Raw genomic sequence first — 25351 nt, 5'->3', positions numbered from 1 at the left:
AATGCTCGGACTGGCCGGCAGCAATCCTGACCCGAGCGTGACAGCCTGTATTTCTATGCAGTGTAACAAGGACGATGGTCGCGTTGCAATGCTCGAACTGGCCGGCAGCAATCCTGACCCGAGCGTGACAACCTGCATTTCTATGCAGTGTAACAAGGACGATGGTCGCGTTGCAATGCTCGAACTGGCCGGCAGCAATCCTGACCCGAGCGTGACAACCTGTATTTTTATGCCGTGTAACATGGATAATGGTCGTGTTGCAATGCTTGGACTGGCCGGCAGCAATCCTGACCCGGGCATGACAGCTGCATAGAAATACAGGCTGTCACACTTGGGTAAGGAGATCTGCCGGCCAGTCCGAGCAATGCGGTGCAATCATCATCCCTGTTACACAGTCGTCTGACTGCGCCCTTAAAACAAGAAATCGATAAACAAAGTTCATAAAATTCGCTTGATTGCCTGTATCTCATTGGTTACCACTTATTTAGTTCTGTAGATTGCTGAAGGGAAGTATAGGCTGGTCAGCTTGGCAGCCCAGCCCCCATGGTATGACATGGGTGCTCTCCCTTTTGTACATCCAAGTGTTGTATATTTTGGACCCATTTCAGTATGATTCTGACAAGTTTGTGAAGTTGCTATATTCAAAAGCAAGATATTAAATTGCAAAGAAAAAAAAAAAAACTGAATGAAAGACTTTCGCCGGTGTTTATTTTTGACTTTTCAAGAAGTAAAAAAAAATTTGGAACCTCAACTCCACCCACGGTTTGCAAAGAAAAAAGAAAAACCAAACAGGTAAGTACATATAAAATAGACGCTAAACAAACAAAAAAAAGGCTGAAATGAAAAGATGAATATGGCACAAACAAAAAAAGGAGATGCAAAATACTAAATACTCACAAAGAAAAGGCGCAAAATCAATAATCTGGTCCTAAATCTGTAAAGACTTCACAGAGTAAATCCACTATCAGCACAGAGTGATTGTTCAAATCAAGCAGAGGAAGTTGGTGCACCCGGTGACGTCAGGGAGAAGAGCGTGCTGGGAAGATGGTGTCTGCAGAACGCTCCACCGGCGCCACTGAAGCGGGGCTCTCTGGGAGATGGTGCCCTCTGGGGAGTCATGCAGAGGGGCTTGTGACCGGATGTAAGACGCTTCCAGTGGGGCCGGAGGAGAAATGTTCAGGAGGGAGACGCCGTGCTGGTCCCTCATTCAAAAAGAAGTTTGACCAAAGGTAGAGGTGTTGTGCTCCAGCTCTCCTTCCTCAACAGCGTAGACAGTGTAGGCAGTCACATGTATGGCAGAAGTGGCAGCAGCCCCAGCCAGAGGAGCAGAGTGACTCTGGACTCCTCAGCGTCCAGAGGGGATCAATCCGGCATCCCAGACCATCCTCTGAATCCGGTACCCTTGAAGTGACAATGGGTGGTGAGTGACCTGCGAGTGTTCACCATTTTAAAGGGCTATTCCCATCTCCAATATCCTATCCCAAAATCTAGTTGGTGTAATAATATTAATAATGTCAAATACCTCCTATTACAAATGTAATATAGTACTTCTGATTTGCTATGTCTCTTTCCTCATGTGCAGGCATTGCAGGACCTTAGGTAGCCATGGTTACGACCACTGATATAGTGAGTTAGTTGCCATGAATACCTAAGGTCCTGCAATGCTTGCGCATGAAAAAAATAAAACTAGTGAATCAGAAAAACTATACCACATTTCTAATTGGAGGTATTTGCTAATATTATTACTACACTTCCTACATACCAAATATGTATAGGTTCTTTTTTAATTAAGTGGTGAAAAAAAAAAAATAACAAAGTTTGTAAAAACAAAAAACTAATTCTCAGAGACCCATAAGCGTCTCCATTTTTGATCTGGGGCTGGATGAGGGCTTGTTATTTGTGCACAGAGCTGACATTTTTATTATTGCCATTTTGGTGTAGATGCGATGTTTTGATCGCCTGTGCTCCGGCAATATTATTGCAATGTTGCGGGGACCAAAAAACGTAATTCTGAAGTTTTTTTTTGTTTTTTTTTCTTGTTACAGCCATTTACCGATTTGAATTCATCCTTTTTATGTTTTGATCAGGTGTTTCCGCACACAGCGATACCAAATGTGTTTTTGTTTTATTTTGAATGGGGCAAAGGGGAAGATTTTAACTTTTATATATATTTTTTTTAATATTTTGAAAAACTTTTTTCGCTTTTATGTTTTCACTTCAGTAGTCTCCACTCTTCTAGTCTGTTGTGCTACACATAGCAGCGTTTCAGAAATGATTATCTGATATGAACAATGGCCACAGGGTGGCGCTCATAGCAGATCAGCAATAAGCACTGGGGTCTTCTGCAGATCCCCAGTTGTCATGCTAACCCATCGGTGTCCCGCGATCATGTGACAGGGGCGCACCGATGGGCGTTGTTTGTGAGGCGCTTCTGGGGCGCGCATGTTAAATGCTGCTATTAGAGATTGACAGCGGCATTTAACATGTTAACAGCCGAAGGTGTATCGCGATTCTACCCGAGGCTGTTAAGGGTATATGGCAGTTGATCAAATCGGCTGTCATGGGCCGGGAAAGATGCGGGCTCACCTCCGGAGCCCACAACAATTGCCGAGACATGACCTATGATATATACACTGCTCAAAAAAAACAAAGTGAACACGTAAACACCACAATGTAAGTCCAAGTCAATCACACTTCTGTGAAATCAACCTGTCAAGTTATGAAGCAACGCTAATTGTGAATCAATTTCTCTTGCTGTTAGCAATTAGCAAGACAACCCTATAAAGGAGTGGTTCTGCAGGGGGTGACCACAGGCCATTTCTCTGTATCCTTTTTGGCTGTCATTTTGGTCACTTTTCCATTTCGTCATTGCACTCAACCCTAGAGGTACAGTTGCATGAGGTGGTGTCTACAACCTACAAAAGTTCCTCAAGGAGTGCAGTTCATCCAGGATGGCACATCAATGGTAGCTGTGTCTGCCAGCACAGTGTCCAGAGCATGGAGCAAAGACCAGGAGAAATGGAGCGGGCTGTAGGACGGCAACAACCCAGCAGCAGTGCCATCCACCAATGCCACAGTGCACGACAGACTGTCCAGGAGTTGACTGATGCTTTAATCTAGGTCTAGGAAGAGATCCCTCAGGAGATTTGCCACCTCATCAGGAGCATGCCCAGGTGTTGTAGGGAGGTCATACAGGCACGTGGAGTCCACACACACTACTGAGCATCATTTCCTTGTCTTGAGGCATTTCCACTGAAGTTGGATCAGATTGCAATTTGATTTTCCACTTTGATTTTGAGTATCATTCCAAATTCAGACCTTCATGGGATATTAATGTTGGCTTGCAATTAACATTTTTGTTTTATTGTTCTCAACACATTCCTCTATGCAATGAATAAAGATTTGCAACTGGAATATTTCATTCAGTGATATCTAGGATGTGGTGTTTTAGTGTTCCCTTTATTTTTTGAGCAGGGTACTTGCGTCATAGGTCATGAAGGGATTAAAGAAGAATACAGTTAGGTCCATATATATTTGAACAGAGACAATATTTTTCTAATTTTGGTTCTAGACATTACCACAATGAATTTTAAACAAAACAATTCAGATGCAGTTGAAGTTCAGACTTTCAGCTTTCATTTGAGGGTATCCACATTAAAACTGGATGAAGTTTAGGAGTTTCAGCTCCTTAACATGTGCCACCCTGTTTTAAAGGGACCAAAAGTAATTGGACAGATTAAATAATTGTAAATAAAATGTTCATTTCTAGTACTTGGTTGAAAACCCTTTGTTGGCAATGACTGCCTGAAGTCTTGAACTCATGGACATCACCAGACGCTGTGTTTCCTCCTTTTTGATGCTCTTCCAGGCCTTCACTGCGGTGGCTTTCTGTTGCTGTTTGTTTGTGGGACTTTCTGACTGAACTTTAGTCTTTAACAAGTGAAATGCATGCTCAAGTGGGTTGAGATCAGGTGACTGACTTGGCCATTCAAGAATATTCCACTTCTTTGCTTTAATAAACTCCTGGGTTGCTTTGGCTTTATGTTTTGGGTCATTGTCCTTCTGTAGTATGAAACGACGACCAATCAGTTTGGCTGCATTTGGCTGGATCTGAGCACACAGTATGGCTCTGAATACCTCAGAATTCATTCGGCTGCTTCTGTCCTGTGTCACATCATCAATAAACACTAGTGACCCAGTGCCACTGGCAGCCATGCATGCCCAAGCCATCACACTGCCTCCGCCGTGTTTTACAGATGATGTGGTATGCTTTGGATCATGAGCTGTACCACGCCTTCGCCATACTTTTCTCTTTCCATCATTCTGGTAGAGGTTGATCTTGGTTTCATCTGTCCAAAGAATGTCCTTCCAGAACTGTGCTGGCTTTTTTAGATGTTTTTTAGTAAAGTCCAGTCTAGCCTTTGATTCTTGATGCTTATGAGTGGATTGCACCGTGCAGTGAACCCTCTGTATTTACTTTCATGCAGTCTTCTCTTTATGGTAGATTTGGATATTGATACGCCTACCTCCTGGAGAGTGTTGTTCACTTGGTTGGCTGTTGTGAAGGGGTTTCTCTTCACCATGGAGACTATTCTGCGATCATCCACCACTGTTGTCTTCCGTGGGCACCCAGGTCTTTTTGCATTGATGAGTTCACCAGTGCTTTCTTTCTCAGGATGTACCAAACTGTAGATTATGCCACTCCTAATGTTGTAGCAATTTCTCGGATGGATTTTTTCTGTTTTTGCAGCTTAAGGATGGCTTGTTTCACCTGCATGGAGAGCTCCTTTGACCGCATGTTTCCTTCACAGCAAAACCTTCCAAATGCAAGCACCACACCTCAAATCAACTCCAGGCCTTTTATTTGCTTAATTGAGAATGACATAACGAAGGGATTGCCCACACCTGTCCATGAAATAGCCTTGGAGTCAATTGTCCAATTACTTTTGGTCCGTTTTAAAAACAGGGTGGCAGATGTTAAGGAGCTGAAACTCCTAAACCCTTCATCCAATTTTAATGTGGATACCCTCAAATGAAAGCTTAAAGTCTGAACTTCAACTCCATCTGAATTGTTTTGTTTAAAATTCATTGTGGTAATGTTTAGAACCAAAATTAGAAAAATGGTGTCTCTGTCCAAATATATATGGACCTGACTGTAAATTACTAGGTTCCTAAAAGACATAATGTTTGAAGGTTTGGAACAAAGGAAAAGGCGTACCTTTCCAGTTAATAAGATAAATATGCTTATTAGCAAGGAGTGGAAAAAGCCAGAGAAGAGAGGAGACTTGCTCTCATCTTCAAAAAGGAAATATCCTTTTGAAGAAAAGGATTTGGAGATATGGGACAAAATCCCCAAAATAGACAAAGCAGTATTAAAATCTTTAAAAAACAATCTGCCCTTCCCTTTGAGAACACTGTTGTCTTGAAGGACCCTCTGGGTAAGAAGGAGGAGGTGTACTTAAGGCACACATTAGAAGCTGTAGCAGGCTCTTTGAAACCTGCAATTGTGGAGACATGCACTTATCGTTCATTCGAACAAATAGAGGATAAAACCCCTAGGGGTAAAATTCTGGTTAACCTGCCGTTGATGCCAGGGAGCTGCAGCCTTTGTAGCAGATGCCTCAGCAGTTTCAGTCAGGCTAGCATCAAGATCTGCAGGTTTGTCCAACGTGGCTAGGCGAGCCTTGTGGCTAAAGGGCATCCAGGGGACTTTAAATAAAAAAAATTAGGCTATGCTGTATCCCTTGCAATGGTCAATTTTTGCTCGGTAAAAAATTAGATGATATACTAGAAAAGGCTGGGGATAAAAAGAAGAGCTTTCCCAGTTTTTTCTTGCCAGACCAGAAGAGGGGGTCCTTTCGGAGGAAAAAATGTAGTAGAGGACAGCCCCACCCTGGAGAAACAAGAAGATGGGAGGATAACAACAGGAAAAATCCTGGGTTTATGTTTGGTGGCCTCCCCTGGGGGGGGGGGGGAGGCCCCCAGGAGGTCATTAGAGGACTACCCATGGAGTTGTAAGTTCTGAGTCTAGTCATGAAACAGGTTTTGACCGAAGTACCAGCAGAAGAAAGGGGAAAGGGATTTTATTCCCCCCTTTTTTGCGATAAAAAAAAAAACAGATGGTAATACGTTCAGGACTTTTATCAATTTAGGAAACCTAAAGGGTTCCTAAAGTACCGTGCCTTCAAGATGGAATCAATAAGGACGGCTATAAAGCTTCTACTTCAGAACTGCTACATGATGGTTATAGACTTAAAGGATGCATACTATCATATCCCGATACATCCAAGCCATCAAAAATTTCTGAATCGCCTTATTTGTACAGGGGGAAATAAAACAGTTCTAATTCAAAGCCCTGCCCTTCGGCCTATCTAGGCCCGAGATGTCAGCCCTTCTTCGAATTCAGGATACTCTTGAGTCAGGAACATCTTAGAAAAGCTGGGCTGGATTGTGAATACCCAAAAATCAAGATTAAGGCTGGTAAAGATCCAGTCTTTTTTAGGTCTTATAATAGGCTTTAAGGTGTTTCTGCAGATAGTAGATTTGTAGAGGGGCTTCTGGAGACAGACCTATTCGCAAACAAGCGGAACAGGAAAGTGGAGAGGTTCTGTTAGTTGAATCCAAGAGAAAGCCCTCATACTGTGGAAGTCTTTTATTAATTATTTTACTCGCTTATATAGCGCCATTAAGTCCACAGCGCTTTACAGACAATATTGGCACTGTTCCCATTTGGCTTCACAATCTAATTTCCCTATTAGTATGTCTTTGGACTGTGGAAGGAAACCAGAGAACCTGGAGGAAACTCACGCAAACACGAAAATATACAAACTCATGATCAGGGAAGATCATATGAGGGTGATACTGATAGCTCCATTTTGGCCAAAAAGACCATGATTTTCCTTTGATGAAGCTAATGTCAGTGTCCAATCCATGGATCTTATCGCAGATCCCCGACCTCACGCGGGGTCCAATTTGTCACACTCAGGTGAAAGGTTTCCATCTGACGGCATGAAATTTGAAAGGGTACTGTTGAGGCAAGAATGGGTTGCCCCATGATTAGTTTCAACCTTTTTAAAAGTAGGACAAGTAAGGACAAAGATTGATGTCACAACCTGGAAAAGGTTTTTAGACTTTTCAGGAGAAAAATTAGGGTGGAAGGTCCCAATTAAACCAATTTTAGAATTTCTTCAGAAAGGGTTAGAGCTAGGATTAGCTACTGGTACCCTTAAGGTTCAGATATTAGGGAGCATTATATGATTGTAATCTGGTATCTAACAGGTGGAGATCAAGGTTCATAAGATCCTGTGACAGATCTCATCCAGTCCCTAATCCAAGAATTCCTCCTTGGGATCTAAATTTGGTTCTTGAAGCATTAACCAAAGATTTGTTTGAGCAGTTGCAAGAATCATCTGTTAGGAATCTTACCCTGAAAGTAATAATATTGGTAGCACTGACCTCGGCTCCTAGAGTTAGTGATATCCAAACCCTATCGGTGAACCCTCCTTATACTCAGGTTTATGGTGATAGTCCAGATGAGGTCTTAACACTATTCTATCTCCCCAAGGTAGCCTTGAGGTTTTATAGGAGTTGGGTGATATTACTACCTTCCTTTTTTAATAATCCTAGAAATTTAAAAGAGAAGTTTCATAGTCTATATGTCAGGAGAACATTGATAGAATATACGTCCATAACAAGTCAGTGGAGAAACAGCCAGTCCTTGTTTGTAGCCTTTGAGGGTGCCAGGAAAAGGGTGTAAGGTGTCGAAAATGCACCATAGATAGATGGATTAGGGATGTTAATAGGTTAGCTTACTCCGCCAGTGAGGTTCCGGCTCCAGAGGGCATCAAGTCTTATTCCACCAGAGCTTTCGCCGCCTCCTGGATGGGTGAGGTGGAGGTATCCATAGACCAGATTTGTAAGGCCACAAATTGGTCCTCACCTTCAACATTCTTTAAGCACTATAGATTGGATCTATCCTGCTCCACTGATTCAACCTTTGGTAGAAGGGTGCTGCAAGTGGTGCTCCCTCTCTAAGGTGATTTGTATCTCTCTCAAGTGTATTGTCATGGGTGAAAAGAAAATACCAAAATTACTTCCCTGCAATTGTTTTTCCTGAACCTATGACAGCACCCATACATTGTTCCCCACACCCCTTTTCACTGTGTTTGGTGTTCACTATAGAAATTAAGTAAGTTGCGTGAAACGAAGAATGGTGTTGGCTGCATATATAATTGTTTTGAGGTCCTCTCGTTTTGGAACCCGACAGATGCGGGAGAGTGGTGCTGCCCTTTAATTTCAGTAGGTTTCCTGTCCTTGGTGGGCGAACCCCTCACTCAGATGTGCTGTCATGGGTTCTGGAAAAAATGATTACCACCGTGGTAATTTTTACCACCAGTAAGTAATTTTTCAAGGATTGCAAATAAAATTGGTTGGAACCATTTTGTATACAGGCCTTACGCAGTGTTTTATCACCCTTCAAAACAGCCTCTGAAATTGCAGTGAAATCACACGTGAGTGCAACAGATAGTGACTCTGGAGCACTTGCCAAGCAACAATACAATGGGCCACATTTTAGTCTGACAGCTAAAGTATCTGTGGTGCAGGGGTGGGGAACCTCTGGCCAAAGTCATTTGATCTTGGGCCACCAGCCCTGTTTTTCTGTTTGCTGGTTGTTTGAATTTTCTGACAAGCATGCACACGCAGCATTCACTAATGAAGACCATGGCACATTCAGGGCTAGATTGCATCCATCGCTGGCGCGTCAGCATCAGGACATTCTTTTTTGGAGGGGCTTAGCAACCGCCGCACTCCAGCCTATGAGTTGTATGCAGCTGTCAGTGTCTCCTGAGTGATGTATGCAGGAGTCACAGTTTCTCCTATGTGACGTATATACAGCAGTGTCAGGGAGCACACCTGGGTGAATCCCGAAGATCCCACCGCTGTCACCAGTTTGTCAAGGATAACAGCAGGGGGAAATCACACAGATACCACCGCTGCTACCAGTTTGTCAAGGATACCAGCAGAGGGAATCACACAGATCCCACCGCTGCTACCAGTTTGTCAAGGATACCAGCAGAGGGAATCCCACAGATCCCACCACTGCTACCAGTTTATCAAGGATAACAGCAGGGGGAATCACACAGCTACTACCACTGTCACCTATTTGTCAAGAGCTGCAAATCTGCTGCCTCAAATTGTCGGGTCGATTACGCAATTGGCTTGACGAGTGATTGACGAGGCCGCGGCTGCTTCCACTAGGTTATTAGGGAACTCAAAGTGAGCATATGGTTTATACCATCAATTCCAGTGCATGGAATATATAGTCATGGCCGATAGTGTTGGCACTCTTGAAATTGTTCCATAAAATAAAGTATTCCAGAAAATTATTGAAATTACATGTGTTTTGTTATACATGTGTATTTCCTTTGTGTGTATTGGATCAACACAAAATGCAAAAAAACAAATTCTGCTTTTTATTAGAGCAAGGGTGCACTTTAAGGGTGCAGTCAGATGGCCGTATTACTGGCTGTCGTCTCTCCTGACCCGAGCGTGACAGCATGTATTTCTATGCAGCTGTCACGCTCCGGTCAGGAAAGCCAACGACCTATCCGAGGATTGCCATGCGATCCTTTCACAAGTAATATGGTCCTCTGACTGCACCCTTAAAGTGAAAATGGTTCCTTTAAAAAAAAAAAAAAAAAAAAAATTTTTTTTGGAAAAAATGAAAAAATTACTGGCGCTAAGCTTTTAACCTTTCTAACTTCCTAACAAAAAAAAAGAAAAGTTTAAAAAATGATGCTGACAAAGTAGACGTGGTAAATGTTATTTATTAATTATTTTGTGCGGTATGATTACCGTACTTGTTTAGAGGTCCTAAAAATTAAGTTAAAATTTTTTCAAAATTTGTGAAATTTTAGACATTATCATAAACCCAAATCATATTGACCTAAATTTAAAACTATCATTAACTGCAATGTGTAATGAACAGAAAAAAAAAAAAAAAAACAACAACAATCTCACAATCAGTGGGATCCTTTGAACCACTCCAGAGTCATTACCACATAATGGGACACTGGACAGAATTGAAAAATTTGGCCTGGTCATAAAGGTAAAAACAGGCTTCGTCGGGAAGGGGTAAAAAGGGAACCAGTCTCCAGTTTCGTCCTGTATAAATAAACCATGATCTTAATATGCGCCTGTGATGCAGTCCATCAATGGTTATATAACCCCCATCTTACCCTGTATAACCTGGCTGGTCCGATAGGCGTTGCTTCTGTGGTCTCCATCCCTCCTCTCAGCTGTGCTAGCCGTCCTTCTTTAATTAGCCAGGAGAAATCTTGCACCTGTGCAGAGAAATCGCTGGCCCGCTCCTCCACACTATGCTCTGCCCTACTATGGGCAGAGCCTAAATCATAACAGCGCATGCACACTTATGTTTTTGATTCTGCCCGCAGTATGGCAGGGAATAGTGCGCAGGCGCGAGATTTCACCCAGCTAATTGCAGCAGGTGGACGGCTATGAGAAATTCTAAGGGATGCAGACTGTTTCCAACACAGAGCACCGGTTATGTCACTCTTATTGTTGTGCTCTATTAGTGATTTGCTTTCTCGGCAGTTCAGTCTCAGGAATCGATGTCTTCATTCAGTGACAGTAAGCAGAGGAAGACATGCAAGCTGGATTCTATGCATACATAAAGGCCAGACACGAGATTGGCAATCAAGGAAAGCAATCATTCCATTACTCTCCTTCGTGTCTCAGGGGCCTCAAGCCATTTTTCTCCCAGTCACTAGTCCTACTGTGTGGATGGGGATAGTAGACCCAGCAGAGCCATCACCACAGTGGGTCTCACATGCAGTCCCAGGTGATGGGTTTGGCCTGAGGAAAATACCTCCACCAATGCACAATTACCTTTGGGGAGGGGGGGGTGAACACTTATGCCTAGTCAGGGGGCCGATCCCAGGGAAGAACAATAAGTCACATGTTTAATGAGGGAGTTGATGGGAGTGACACTGAGGGGCAAGGATTTGTTGGTGACTGTACGGATGGCCTATGGAGATTAGAGATCAGTTACCGGCTGGAGCTTTATACACATGCTACAGTCGTGATATCTATCCATCTGGATGTGAGAAACTATCTTAAGGACTGTAGCCAGCTGGAGAAGGAGACATGTGCTACAGTTGTGGTATGGAACATTGACTGTGACTACAGACTATTCTGGCAGGAGATGCCAAAGGTTGGGAGAGAAGTGAGTATCACCCAGTACGGGGAAAGTGAACTATCGTCCCCAGAATGGGATCTTGTGGACATTGCATTGTTACCATCTACCCAGAATTGCTGCAGCATGCAGCAGTCAATGCAGAAACAGCAGCTAATCTGCATTACCCAGCAATGCTTCCTGCAAAATGGTAATGGCCGGCACATGTCCACCCCACAGCTCCTATAAAAAAAAAAAAACCCACTTATCAGCCGTCTTGACATGTTCGTTAAAGGCCAGATTCACGTTCTGAATAGGCCATGGTGTCTGGATTGGCCACTTTTCTTCTGACCAGATCTCAAACAGGCTTATAGATGCTTAAAGGAGTTGTCCAGGACTTTTTTTTTCTTTTCACTATGTGCCTAAAAACTAACAGGCAAGTAGTTGCTAACTACCTGCCTGTTGTACCCGGTGCTGGGTCAGAGCGGCCACAGACTGCTCCTACTGGTGGTTTAGCTGCTCCTCGTCAACACAGCAGGTCTTCTTGTTTTGCGCTGCAAACGGCTTGTCTGCCGACATGATGCTGATTTACAGCTGGCTCCCCGCAGTTAGGCAGCGGGGAGCCAGATACTAATCAGCATGATGTCTGCAGTCACACCCTGTCGACAGGGCAGAGCGGAAGAAGAGTTGCTCTGCCGGCGTGACATCACCAGAAGCTGTGGAATCGCCAGCAGGAGCGGTCTGTGAAGTCTCTGTGCCAGCAGAGATTGGCCCTGGGCATAACAGGCAGGTAGTTAGCACCCACCTGCCTCTTAGCTCTTGGGCACGCAGTAAAACTAAAGTCCCAGATAACGTCTTTAAGATGCTGATGAGTTTGGGTCTGGAGAGCTGCTGCCGGTCCATGAAACCCAAGTTAGTGAATACTTCCATTCCTCATAAAATGAGTATTATGGAGCAGGTTTACATTGTTTTGTGCCATTCCTCTGTTATTATTCCTGAAAAGGATGAAGAAACTGACAAATTCGACATTACCATGTCTCCTCAATAGTGTGTGACCTTGTCAGCCTGTAGACACAGCCCAGCAACAACAGACGTATTACTATCCGATGTGTCCGTTTGTTCATATATTTCCACGAGGACTAGCAAAGAGAACCGTTCTAAAATAAAAAACATGAAGTCTGGCTATTTCATGGGAAACACAAGGGTTTAGTAAAACAGACAGGTCAAGAGAGCAGACAGGTCCCATGAACTACAGGAAGGACCACAAACCAACCATTAAATGACACTACTCTACAACACATCAATGGTGTGTCTGTAAGGTTGGGGGGTTGACACATGACATTCCTGACACTTTTCCCTTAGGTTTTTAATTTGGAGACAAAGCACACAAAACATCCCCCCCACCCACCCACATCAGATGGTAATGGATTTGCTCCAGACCACGTCTCTGGTGCTGTACAAGGTTTATGGGTTACAGATCCATCACTCACATTGTTAAATAAAAACCTAACCAAAATTAAAAAATAAAACTTTTTTATTTTCCCACAGGAACACAGTTTTTATGCCATAGTAAACATAACTGGAAAGCAACACAATAACCAAATCATCCATATCTTACTAAAATCAGAAAATCACTAATTTCAAGCACTGCTCTGAGGGGGGCAAAAATGTACAAAGGGGGGAAAAAAACAGTATCTAAAGGGGTTTATGTTACTAAACCAACATAGTTTTTTTGTGCTTGACAAATTAAAGGTTGGTCTTAAAATCCACAACATCTTGGGATTTTTGCTGACTCCTGGGCCCTACATGTACGTGGTTTTTAGGTGTCTCCGACCACTGCAGGGTCCTTTTTGCTTTGCTGTTGTGTTTTCTCTTTTCCAGCATCCCCGGCTGGTTCCTGTGGCTTCTCCTCTTTGGTGCTTTTTATCACCTCCTGTAGGTTATACTTCCTGAACAGGGTGTAGTCCTTCACCACACTCAGGCAGCAGATGTTTTTGATAATCTCCACTACAATGGTGAACTCAGGGTTGGTCAGGTCCACCTTATTCTCCGGATTCATGTTCCCAACTAGTCCTAAAACATAAAACTGTGTCAGTCAATCCAGAAGAAAAAATTAATTAAACAGGAAAATTTGACTTTAGTCACTTTTTATTTCATTTTGTATGAAGAGAAAAAATAGCAACTTTAGCAGGTTTTTTTTGTAAGGGGTCAAAGTGTCAAAATCTCTCTTTTTGGAGAGTGTCAAGTTGGTATAAGGAGACTTCAAGGCCATGCAATGCTCCCCTGGGAAATTAAATTAAGAATCTTCTTCCTCAGTGTTCATTTGAATTTTTTTTATGGCATTCACAGTGTCAGCTAAATAATGATATGGTTTTATACAATGCCAACTTGTAGACAGAGTGAAAACGTCACACCTAAAAGTCACGTGAAGATTTTTTTAATTTTTTTTAAACCGTCTTTATTTAGTGTAATACAAAGTATACATATAATGTCCAATAACATAACAGAAGGACATTTATGCAATATTATTAACATTAGACGGCATTTTTTCAACTATAACCCCCCCCCCGCCCCTCCCCCGGGCAAACTCCATAACTTCGTAGCACAATTTCAATCCAGTCTACTAGGGATATTACCGGCAAGCTGCTCTCTCATATACCAGTTGGTGAGCTGGAAACAACTATGCATCGCCTGGCGTGTGGAAGATGCCTGAGTATTGATAAAAGAGGACCATGTGGAAAAAAAAGCATTCAGTGTCTTTTTCTTTATTAAGTAAGGCCTCTATCCAATCCATTTTGAAGAGATGTTACTTTTGTAGTAATTAAGCTTAAAGAAGGTGTTACATCCTGTGCCCAGAAATGGAGAATGCTTTTACGTGTGGCTGCCGCCCATTTGAACAAGATGCGGCGCTGCTGGACAGAAAGCCTCACCAACTGGTCCCGTGTGAGAATATTAAATATGGCCCACTCCGGGGAGAGAGAGATATGCCACAAGTGTTGATGAGATGTTGCAGAAGTGTATCCCACACCTCCCTTATTTTTGGGCAGTCCCAAAGGCAATGGAAAATATCAGCTGGAGAGTGTAAGCATTTAGGGCAGGGATAGTCCCCTGAGGGGGACATTTTAGACTTGACCTCCGGGGAGATGTATGCTCTATGAAATATCATAAGAGACATGGTTATGTAACTGTCATATGGTAATATAGAGTTCATACGCAGAGTGGCTTTCAAAAGGTCATTTACCCGGCAGTTCGTTAATTGAGCAACCCATTTTCCAGGGCCTGGTGAAGAGTCTGACCAATGTATAGAAGGCTTTAATGATTTATATATAAGACTCATAGAATAAGTTCCCATTTGGGCTTTAATGGATATTAAAATTTAGAGGGTGTCTTCTAGCATCATCCAATATGTCTCGCAATATTGAGCTTACGTAATGTCTAATTTGAGAGATAGTAAAATTGTCTTCTGTAAGGATTGGGTAATTGAAAACCATGTCCTCTACGGTAAGAAGGCATTGATTATTTGTAACATATCTAGGACCTGTCTACACCCATTGTTTCCAAGCACCTTGTAAATGGGAGGTGACTTGTCTTGTAGAAAAGAGGGGTTACCTTAAAAGGGAAGAAACATCGAGATGTGGGGGTCAAGACAGCTAACTCGTCTAGCTTGACGCCATCCCAAGATTACCGGCCATAATAGAGGATTATCTCTAACCTCCACTGGAATTTCAGCATTTTGTAGGTGAAGCAATGCTGGGAGGCTGAAGGGTCTACACATGGCCTCATCTATTGGGGTATTAGTGAAGCGATTAAAGGCGTATATCCAATCAAGGGAATGGCGAAAAGCAGCCGCTATACTGTAGAGGCGTAAATTTGGGAGATTAAGTCCACCCAAAAATTTGGTTTGCTGTAGCTTAAAAACACTAATTCTAGAGTCCCCTTCTGAGCCCCAAATAAATTGGCGGAAGGCTCATGTCAGTAGTCTATCATCAGCTTTAGAAAGTAGAACCGGGAGCGTCTGTGAAGGAAAGGGTATTTTAGGGAAAGAGATCATTTTAATTAGATGGGATTTCCCTGCAAAGGATAATTTAAAGGATTTCCAGGATTGAATTTCTTGTATAACTACAGAAATAAGAGGCTGAACATTTAATTTATAGATATCATGAGGATTTGATGGTAGGTCAACACCAAGATATGGTAAAGAATTTCTCCTCCACTGAAAGGGAAAAGGGAATGGCCACCATTTCTGAGCAATTTTAAAAATAGCTAAAGCATGAGATTTATTAAAGTTTATACGAAATCCCGAAACTGCTCCAAATTCATTAAAGGCGTCCATTATAGAGGAAATGGATTCCTTAGGATTGGATATCATGAGTAAGATATCATCAGTATAACATCAGAGACAGTTTTGGTCAACAACCCCCAGTGCCCTTCCTCCTACCTGCCCTCCAAAACCAACTTCTCCACCATTACAGAAGATCGACTCTCCACTCTACTCTCAAGATCACATCTCACTACCTGTGCACATGACCCGATCCCACTTCATCCCAAACCTCACCAGTCTTCATCCCAACCCTTACCCATCTCTTCAACCTATCACTAACAACTGGTGTTTTCCCCTCAAGCTTTAAACATGCCTCAATCACACCTATCCTCAAAAAGCCCTCTCTTGACCCATCCTCTGTATCTAGCTATCGCCCTATATCACTTCTCCCCTATGCCTCAAAACTACTGGAACAACACGTCCATCTTGAACTATCCTCCCACCTCTCTTCTTGCTCCCTCCTTGACCACTTGCAATCCGGCTTCCGGCCACACCACTCCACTGAAACTGCCCTAACTAAGGTCACCAATGACCTACTAGCCGCCAAGGCCAAGCGACACTACTCTGTCCTCCTCCTCCTGTCCTCTGCCTTTGACACAGTGCACCATTCCCTATTACTACAGACCCTCTCATCTCTTGGTATCACAGACTTGGCCCTATCTTGGATTGCATCAAACCTAGCAGACCGGACATTCAGCGTCTCCCATTCGCACACCACCTCCTCACCACGCCCCCTATCCATCGGAGTCCCGCAAGGTTCAGTCCTAGGTCCCCTGCTCTTCTCCGTTTACACCTTCCGCCTCGGACAGCTCATAGAATCTCATGGCTTTCAGTATCATCTCTATGCTGATGACACACAGATCTACATCTCTGGACCAGATATCACCTCCCTACTAACAGAATCCCTCAATGTCTGTCTGCTATTTCATCCTTCTCCGCTAGATTTCTAAAACTTAATATGGACAAAACAGAATTAATCATCTTTCGCCCATCTCATGTGACCCCCCCCAACAGACCTATCCATTAAAGTAAACGGCTGCCCACTCTTTCCAGTCCCACAAGCTCGCTGCCTCGGGGTTATCCTTGACACTGATCTCTCCTTCAAACCACATATCCAAGCCCTTTCCGCTTCCTGCCGACTTCAACTCAAAAATATTTCACGGATCCGTACATTCCTCAACCAAGAATCTGCAAAAACCCTAGTCCATGCCCTCATCATCTCCTGCCTTGACTACTGCAACCTCCTGCTCTGTGGCCTCCCCTCTAACACTCTCGCACCCCTCCAATCTATTCTTAACTCTGCTGCCCGACTAATCCACCTGTCCCCCCCGCTATTCCCTGGCCTCTCCCCTCTGTCAATCCCTGCACTGTCTCCCCATTACCCAAAGACTCCAGTTCAAAACCCTAACCATGACATACAAAGCCATCCACAACCTGAGTCCTCCGTACATCTGTGACCTAGTCTCCCGGTACTTACCTGCACGAAACCTCCAATCCTCACAAGATCGCCTTCTGTACTCCCCTCTTATCTCCTCTTCCCACAATCGCATACAAGATTTCTCCCACGCATCCCCTCTACTCTGGAACTCTATACCACAACATATCAGACTCTCGCCTACCATGGAAACCTTCAAAAAGAACTTGAAGACCTACCACTTCCGACAAGCCTACAACTTGCAGTAACCACCGATCCACCAAACCGCTGCACGACCAGCTCTACCCTCGCCTACTGTATCCTCACCCATCCCGTTGTAGATAGTGAGCCATGTAAAGCGCCATGGAAAAAATGGTGCTATAATAATAAATAATAATCAGCAAATGCCAACGTTTTAAGTGTATAGTGACCGACCCCTATACCCCAAAGGAAGGGATCATCTCCAGATATCTTAGTAAGGGATCAAGGGCAATATTAAATAACAAAGGTGACAGAGAACAGCCCTGCCTCGTCCCCCTGAAGATGGAAAAAGGGGTTGACTGGATACCATTAAGCCAAATCGAAGATTGGGAGTTACTGTAAATTGTGCGTATAAAATTAAAAAAGGTAAAGTCAAACAGTCTATACTTCAGAGTTCTGATAAGATGAGACCAGGACACACGGTCAAAAGCCTTATCAGCGTCGAGGATGACCAGTATATTCTGCTTGGCCTTAGCCTGATAACTATGTATGATGGCCGCTAACGTCGTCCTGATATTGTAAGTGATAGACCGACCATGGACAAAGCCCATTTGGGATGAGGTAAGAATATCAGGAAGCATGGACTGTAATTTATTAGCCATGATTTTGGTGAGCAATTTAAAATCAACATTTAAGGGAAATCTGGCGGTACGAGGCAGGGAGAAGCAGATCTTTGCCCGGCTTTAGTAGTAATGACAGATAGGCTTCATTAAATCGATCCGGCAGAGAACCCGAGTCCAAAATATGGTTAAAAAGAGAGGTGAGGTGTGGAGTAATTAAGGGTTGTAACAGTTTATAAAACTCTACCGAGAACCCATCTGGACCAGGGGCTTTATGCAGTTTTGAAGATTTAATGACTGATCTTACCTCCTCAGAAGAAATTGGTTGGTTTAGGATCTTCCGCTGAGAGTCAGAAAGCCTTGGTGGACAAGCCTTGTGTAGGAATGCATATCCATCCTCTCGAGAGTCCAGAGATGGGCCATACAGATCTGCATAAAAGTCTCTAAAAACCGCACAAATTTGGGTTGGGTCACGAGTGATAGAGCCATCGGGTAAGACAATATTGGGAACCCTAGTAGCCGCTTTGAATGACTTCGTTAAAGATGCCAGGAGACGACCTGGTTTGTTACCCCAACGAAAATAACGGTTACGTTGATGAGCTAATTGGTTGTGTGCCTGCTCATGTAATAGGGTATTTAAATTTTGTTTAAACTGTCGGGTAAGCCTACCTGGAGGAGGGAGTATTATGTAATTTAAAGTCTCTATACGACTGAGGGGGCTGGTCTAGGTGAGGTCGCAAGGAGGACAACAATTTCCTTTTTTTCTGGGACACATAAGAGATAACATGTCCCCTAAGTACTATTTTAGCAGTGGCCCAAAATAGATTGATATCTTCCAAGTGTTCTAAGTTGTCCTCCACAAAAGTCTCCCACCAGCCTGTCATATAGCGCTTGAAATCATCTGAAGTATAGAGATAAGAGGGGAAGCGCCAGCGCCAAGACACCGATCTATTAGTGGGGAGTTCCAGAGTAAAGGGGGTTTTACACATAGCGATATCGCTAGCAATATCGCTAAAGCACCACTGATTTGGTGATGCAGTAGCGATATCGCTGTGTGATACTTGCCTCCGACCGGCTCCCCCGCTGTCTGTCGCTGATCGCGCAACTCCATTTCTCGTCGGGCGCTTCCTGCTGGCGCCGACGAGCGACGCGTGTAAGCGGACGGGAGGACGTCAGGATCGCTGCGTCTAAAAGGTAAGTAACGACCGCTGTATCGCTGCTGCATCGCTGAGATCTGCCTGTGTGGCAGCTCACTAGCGACCATTTAGCGATGCACCAGCGATCCTGACCGAGTCGTATCGTGGTTGGGATCACTGGTGCATCGCTAAATGTAAAGGGGCCTTAAGTAAGACCGGGGAGTGATCTGAGATAATTGAAGGGAGAATGTCAACTGTTTTTGGAAGGGAAAGAAGAGAGGCAGAAGTTAGCCAATAATCAATTCGAGTGTGAACATCATGTACCCTAGAATAGAAGGTATATTCTCATTCCGTAGGGTGGCAGCACCTCCAGGCATCAACCAAGTCAAGCCTGTTTAACAAGGTAGAAATCGCTCTGGATGGAGGGTGAGATGTGGGCAGGGGGAAGATCTGTCCAAAAAAGCATCATGAAGGGTGTTTAAATCTCCACCCAATAATATATTGGTAGGATGCCAGCCGTGAACCATATCTTCATGTTTAGCAAAGAAGGAGGAGCTAGTAGTATTGGGTACGTAAACATTTATAAGGCAATATTCCCGCTGTTCAATAATAGCTCTGACTAATATATATCGCCCTGCCCGGTCCCTCACCACATCCTGTATAGAATAATCGAGATCCTTATGAAACAAAATGGCCACACCACGTTTTTTCTGTGTAAAGGAAGCCTCCAAACACTCCGCATAATATCTATTACGGAGCGCTGGGTGACCCCTGCATAGCCAGTGGGTTTCTTGTAAAAAGACAATATGGGGGCGTAGACGAGTAATGTGATCTAGTACTTTTCTGCACTTTACCGGTGAATTGAAGCCAGCCACATTCCATGATAGAAGTTCGATGGAGCGTATATTAATGTGAGAAGCTATGTTATTAGGGGCGGCCATGTTAACCTATTCCACATTGGGGCCAGAACGTAGAAATGAGAAAAAAAAGAGTAGTTGGGCAAAGGTCTGTCCCAGCAAGCAAACCTACCAACCCAAGTTAGCCAAAAAGACCGGACATAGAGCGTGCCCAAGGAGAGGGAGCCCACCCCCCACTGAACTGAGAAACAACATATAAACCAAAAAGTTAAACATCGGGTTATCTTAACTAATGGTATCCCCTAGAAGGAAAAACATGAGATAAGAACAAAAGTTCAATATAGATCAAGCCATAAGCTCAAAATCAAGTCTTAAAGGCAAAATAATACATGGCTACAAATCAGAGTCAAGTGACCGGAGAGGAAGCCCGGAAAGAGCGCTCAACTTCCTCTAATGCTTTATCTGGGTCATCAAAAAATACCGGTTTTCCTTGAAGCACCACCCGAAGGCGTGCAGGGTAGAGAAGAGCAAAACAATTGCCTTTGTCATGTAATAGTTTACATACTGAAGAAAAAGCATGGCGCTTGGTCACCACCAAGGAGGAGAATTCTTGAAACATAAGGAGGGAATGGCCCTCGTATTTTAATGAGGTGGCTCGGTACGCCCGGAGCAACTGAAGTTTGTCCTGGTAATTGAGTAACTTGAAAATTACCGGGCGTGGACGAGCTTTCCGATCAGAGCGCTCAGGTCCAATTCTGTGCGCTCGATCCACCACCATAGAGCCAGGCATGTCAGGCAAATTGAGTGCTCGTGGGATCCATGAGGAAGTAAGGTGGTGTAGGTCCTTTACAGATTCAGGAACACCGATGATCCGTAGATTGTTACGACTCCGGTTTTCCAGGTCATCAAATTTTTCCCGAAGCTGCTCTATCTCGTGGTCTCTGTCCTTTATCTGGGTAACAAAGGATTGTACCGTGTCCTCCAAGTCAGAAATCCGCTGTTCTGCCACTGAAATTTTATTGGTGTGTTCAGTTAGCTGTGATGTGATTGATTCCAGTGATGATTGAAAAGATTGAAGTCTGGCGTCAATCACCGGCATGAGCTTCATTGTAATAGAAGTAGCAATTGCTTGGAGGGATTCCTCAGACATGGTGGTGTTAGAGTCAGATGTTTTAGGAGATTTGGCAACCTGAGCTCTGGTCTTGACCAGTTTGGAGCTACCCTGATTCACAAATTTATACATGGATGGTGGAGCAGAGTATGCAGCCATGAGGTATACACAGAGAGGGGGGGGGGGGGGGGGGACACCACAGCCAAGATATGGCTAAAGAAGCTTACATAGTCCTGTTATCGAAGGTATATCCCAAATTGGGCCGGGGTCAACCGCAATACGGAAGGCGAGCCCTGACAAAAGGCGGCTTTATCCGTTATTTATCCAAACACGTGTAGGTGTAAGCAGGCGCCGTTATAAAAAAAAAAAAAAAGCAGTAGTCGCTGCTCAGCGCTGACCTCCATAAGTTTCTCTCAATAACTGGCTATGTAGTTGTAGTCAAATTTTCAGTTTTCATTCCTCGGTGTTATGACCAAGAGGATATGTAGTGTACAAACACCAAATATAAATTTATAGTGTTTTCCTCTCTTGGCCACAAGATGCTGCCAAAGTTCCAGCTTGTGCTGGGGACTTTCCAGCCTGTGTGTGTCTGCCAGCAATCCCTGGCCTCCTGCCTCTCACTCCTCAGCGTTTATGGCCTCACTGGTTCTGCACTGCCCTGTCTCTCCCTAGTGCCTGCACCTACCAGTCAAGTGCTGCTGTGGATCCACTGCCAGGCTGGGTGAGTCAGATTCTCTCAGGAAAGGTGGAGGAGGATGCTTCTAGTCCCATCTGCTGTAGGGTTCATCTGGTGGGATCATTGTCCAGGCTTTGTGCATCCAGTGGTGGGTCTGTGTGAGCTCACCCCAGGGGCTCCTTTCTACTGTCCAGCTTCTGTGGTGACTGCAGGGATTCTGCTGTGGGTCAGCAATCACTTTTGGTCAGGCTCTCATCTGTCGGTGTAGGCCACAGGCCTCACATCTGCTATGATGCCTTTGACTCCCCTGGGCAAGAATTTACAGTCCAGATCCCAATATAATGAGTTTAGGTGTGTTCCAACTGTTGTTTGTGGGGGGTCCTGATTGAGCTGGATGGAGTGGATTAATAAGCCCAGTCTTGGAGCTCCTCTATGTGTCTGTTCATGTCGGCGGCCATCTTGGATATCCACGTGAAGATTCTTGAAATTGGATTTATTGACGGCATTGCATATCCAATTATGTAACATTTTGGGTGAAAACCCTTTCATCAGACGAAAAGGCTATGTTCATGGCATATAGGTTAAGAGAACCCAGGGTGCAGGTTGGGCTTACCCCAAATGGGCACAACCAGAATCCAGTTATATCAAGGCCTTGATATGGTTTGATAGTGATTGTCCCTGTTTGGGGGAACCCCACCCAGCACCTTGGATCACCTTTACCTATATGCAGTGAGCCGATATGTCTGATGAAGGGTTTTTCATCCAAAACATTAAATAATGCTGTACTTACCGCAATGTAACCATTGGATATCCAGTAGTCAATAAATCCCATCTGGAGCATGTCCATGTGCCTAAAGGAGTGCAGTTCGTTCACTCTTTCGACTATTGGTCTACATTAGCTCAGAGGAACTAGCACCCGTCTTCAGCCAACTAATTTGCTGGGTGTGCCACTTACCTGTTTGATTGAATGCCAACTTGTCCCTGTCCACAACAACTGTGTCCCTTCTCATGTTCCCTGCTAATGGGGAAATTAAAACAGCCTACATATTTTTGTTCATGCTCTCAAGTGTCGGACAGGCTCGTTATTAATTTTTGCTTGTGAAGCAAGCTTTGCACGGCTATAATACAGCACACATGACACGTGAGGATGGCATGCTACTACACACGGATGCCACCATGCTTTCTCACCTGCCAGGTCCTTAATGACCTCCTCTCTGTTCATTTGATTATTATTTCTTGCCTTGTACACAATCTGAAAAGTTCCTTTGTTGGGAGCTTTAAACCAAGGATGGAAGAAAGTCTCTGCGTATTTCTTGAGATCCTTGGGGAAAGCTTTACAAGTACCGGTGACGGGTAACATACGACGGATGGCCCGTGCCTTCTTCTTCTTCGTAGTGTTCAGATCCTTTAAAATGTGGTGAACTAACTTCTCCGGCTCTGAAAGAAGAATTCACAATTATTAAAAGTAGAAGGGAAGTGTTGTGACTGAATAAACACAATCTTGCCATTTTTATTTTTTTTCTTCCTCTTTACAGCATTTACAATATGGGTTGAATAACTAGTTCTGGGCGGCCCATAGACGTTGCATGTCCGGGCAGTGCACACTCGTCCCGGCACTGACACGTCATTGCAGTCTAACCATCTTGCATGAGATCATGTTGCTGTGGGAAGCAGCTGTCAGACACAGCCAGACGTCCCAGAGAGGAGACAAACATGGTTTATTTAACTCGATCTCTGTACACACTGCACTGAATTGGTCCTTGTATATACAGATTCGGAAGTACCAACAGCAATTCCTCCTACGAACCCAGAGAACATGTGATCACTGGGTGTAGGGAGAGAATCGGAAACCCAGAAAGCTCCAGTATGCAGCTCAGAAACTGATATTTCCCTGTAACTGGGGCTAATACCAGCCCCAGTTACAGAAAGAATCTGCAAAAAAAACAAAAAACAAACACATACAGCTTTTGGACTTATATATCTAATTAGCTGAATTAACTTTTTTTTTTTTAATTTTATTAACATATTTAAAAGGAGTTTAAAAATAAACAGAAAATGCCCAGTAGGAGGCACTCAAACGCCTAACATGAATAAAGTCACAAAGGTACTGGCATGCATAAAATCATATAATATAGTACTGATATACAGGGGTTGGACAAAATAATGGAAACACCTGGAAACATCAACAAAAGTTAGTTTAATATGGTGTAGGTCCACCTTTTGCGGCGATTACAGCCTCAAATCTCCAAGGTATGGATTCATACAAGGTGTGAATTGTTACCAAAGGAATTGTAGCCCATTCTTCAGTTAAAACACCCTCCAGTTCTTTGAGCGATGATGGCGGCGGAAATCGACGTCTAACTTGAATCTCTAAAATCGACCATAAATGCTCAATAATGTTGAGGTCTGGGGATTGTGGGGGCCAGATGAGATGCTCATCTTCATTACAATGTTCCTCGTGCCATGCTTTAACGATTCTAGCTGTACGAATAGGTGCATTATCATCCTGAAAGATGGCGTTCCCCCTCCGGGAACAGTGCTTGAACCATAGGATGCACTTGGTCGCCCAAAATGCCTAAATAATCGCGGCTGTTAATTCTTCCATGAAGGGATATCATTGGCCCGGCGGATCTCCACGAAATAGCACCCCAGATCATCACAGAACCTCCACCATGTTTTACGGTTGGGAGATGGCAGCCTGGATGGAATGCTTCTGTCGGCTGTCTCCAAACTGTACTGTTACACACTTAACATTATGGCTGGTCCATACAATCAGGGCAACTGTTACCACCCACCTTTCGTGTCTACCTCTTTCCTCATAGACTGTAAGCTTGTGAGCAGGGCCCTCATTCCTCTTGGTATTTGTTATAATCTATGTGATTATTGTTATGCTGTAATCTCTATTGTCTGTACAAATCCCCTCTGAAATGTAAAGTGCTGCGGAATATGTCGGCGCTATAGAAATAAAATTTATTATATTTATTATAAAACGTACACTCGGCCGGAGGTCGGAAATAGGGTAAACGATGATTCGTCTGAGAATACCACATGCTCGAGGGACCAATTCTGGAGGTTTCTACACCACTCTAAATGCTTGGAAATATTTGTCATTGAGAGCAGCGGTTTTCTAATTGCAGCTCTTCCGTGGAATCCAGATTTGTGCAGCTCCCGACGAACAGTTTTTGTGGAAACTGGGTTCTGTTGGTGTTCATTGAGCTCAGCAGTGATTTTCGGAGCCGTGGTCTTGCGATCCTCTCTCACAATTCGCTTTAGAGTCCGACGGTCTCTCTCAGTCAACTTCGACTTTCGGCCGGACCTGTGCTTTGCTGCGGACATTTTTCCTTCTCTTTCAAACGCAGTCATTACTTTGGAGACAGTACCTCTTGACACGCCAAGCATTCGGGCACTTTCTGTTACACTAGCGCCTGCCATACGAGCGCCAACAATTTGGCCTCTTTGAAAATCCGAGAGGTCTGCCATTGGTATCAGGTTCTCATCAATATTCTTACAATTCTGCAAAACAAAAATTTAAATACACATATCACAAATAATCAACTACAAAACATTACCATATGTCACGGTTTGCATGTTTATAACATGTTCGAAGATTATGATGCCAAAACGTTAGGTGTTTCCATTATTTTATCCAACCCCTGTATATCATAGGTGAAAACAGTACAATGACAGTAAATCTTACAGGAAGCTATAAATTAATGCAATGAAATACTAATATATGCCGTTTGTGCAAACAAAGCAATGATTGCAACTATTTCAGCCGGCTATAAGTCCGGTGCAAAGGATTGATAAAGATAATAGCGGTA

At 43.8% G+C, this 25351-nt stretch overlaps 1 protein-coding gene across 1 annotated transcript in view; it reads right to left on the bottom strand.

Moving 5' to 3' along the window:
• Window positions 1-12710: 12710 nt before the first annotated feature.
• The window catches only part of LOC141047769 (THUMP domain-containing protein 1-like), a 39247-nt gene continuing 26606 nt past the window's right edge, over window positions 12711-25351 (bottom strand). The window contains exons 3-4 of the mRNA XM_073543056.1: window positions 22719-22967; window positions 12711-13267 (exon numbers count right to left, since the gene is read on the bottom strand). Coding sequence (XP_073399157.1) covers window positions 13014-13267; window positions 22719-22967 — 503 coding nt within the window. The 3' untranslated portion in view covers window positions 12711-13013. The remainder of the gene's footprint in view (window positions 13268-22718; window positions 22968-25351) is intronic.

The sequence above is a fragment of the Dendrobates tinctorius genome, unplaced genomic scaffold (assembly GCF_039654945.1).
Source record: "Dendrobates tinctorius isolate UK_male_01 unplaced genomic scaffold, ASM3965494v1 ptg000129l, whole genome shotgun sequence".
Taxonomy (NCBI): Eukaryota; Metazoa; Chordata; class Amphibia; order Anura; family Dendrobatidae; genus Dendrobates; species Dendrobates tinctorius.
This window is presented reverse-complemented; position numbering and strand designations above follow the sequence as displayed.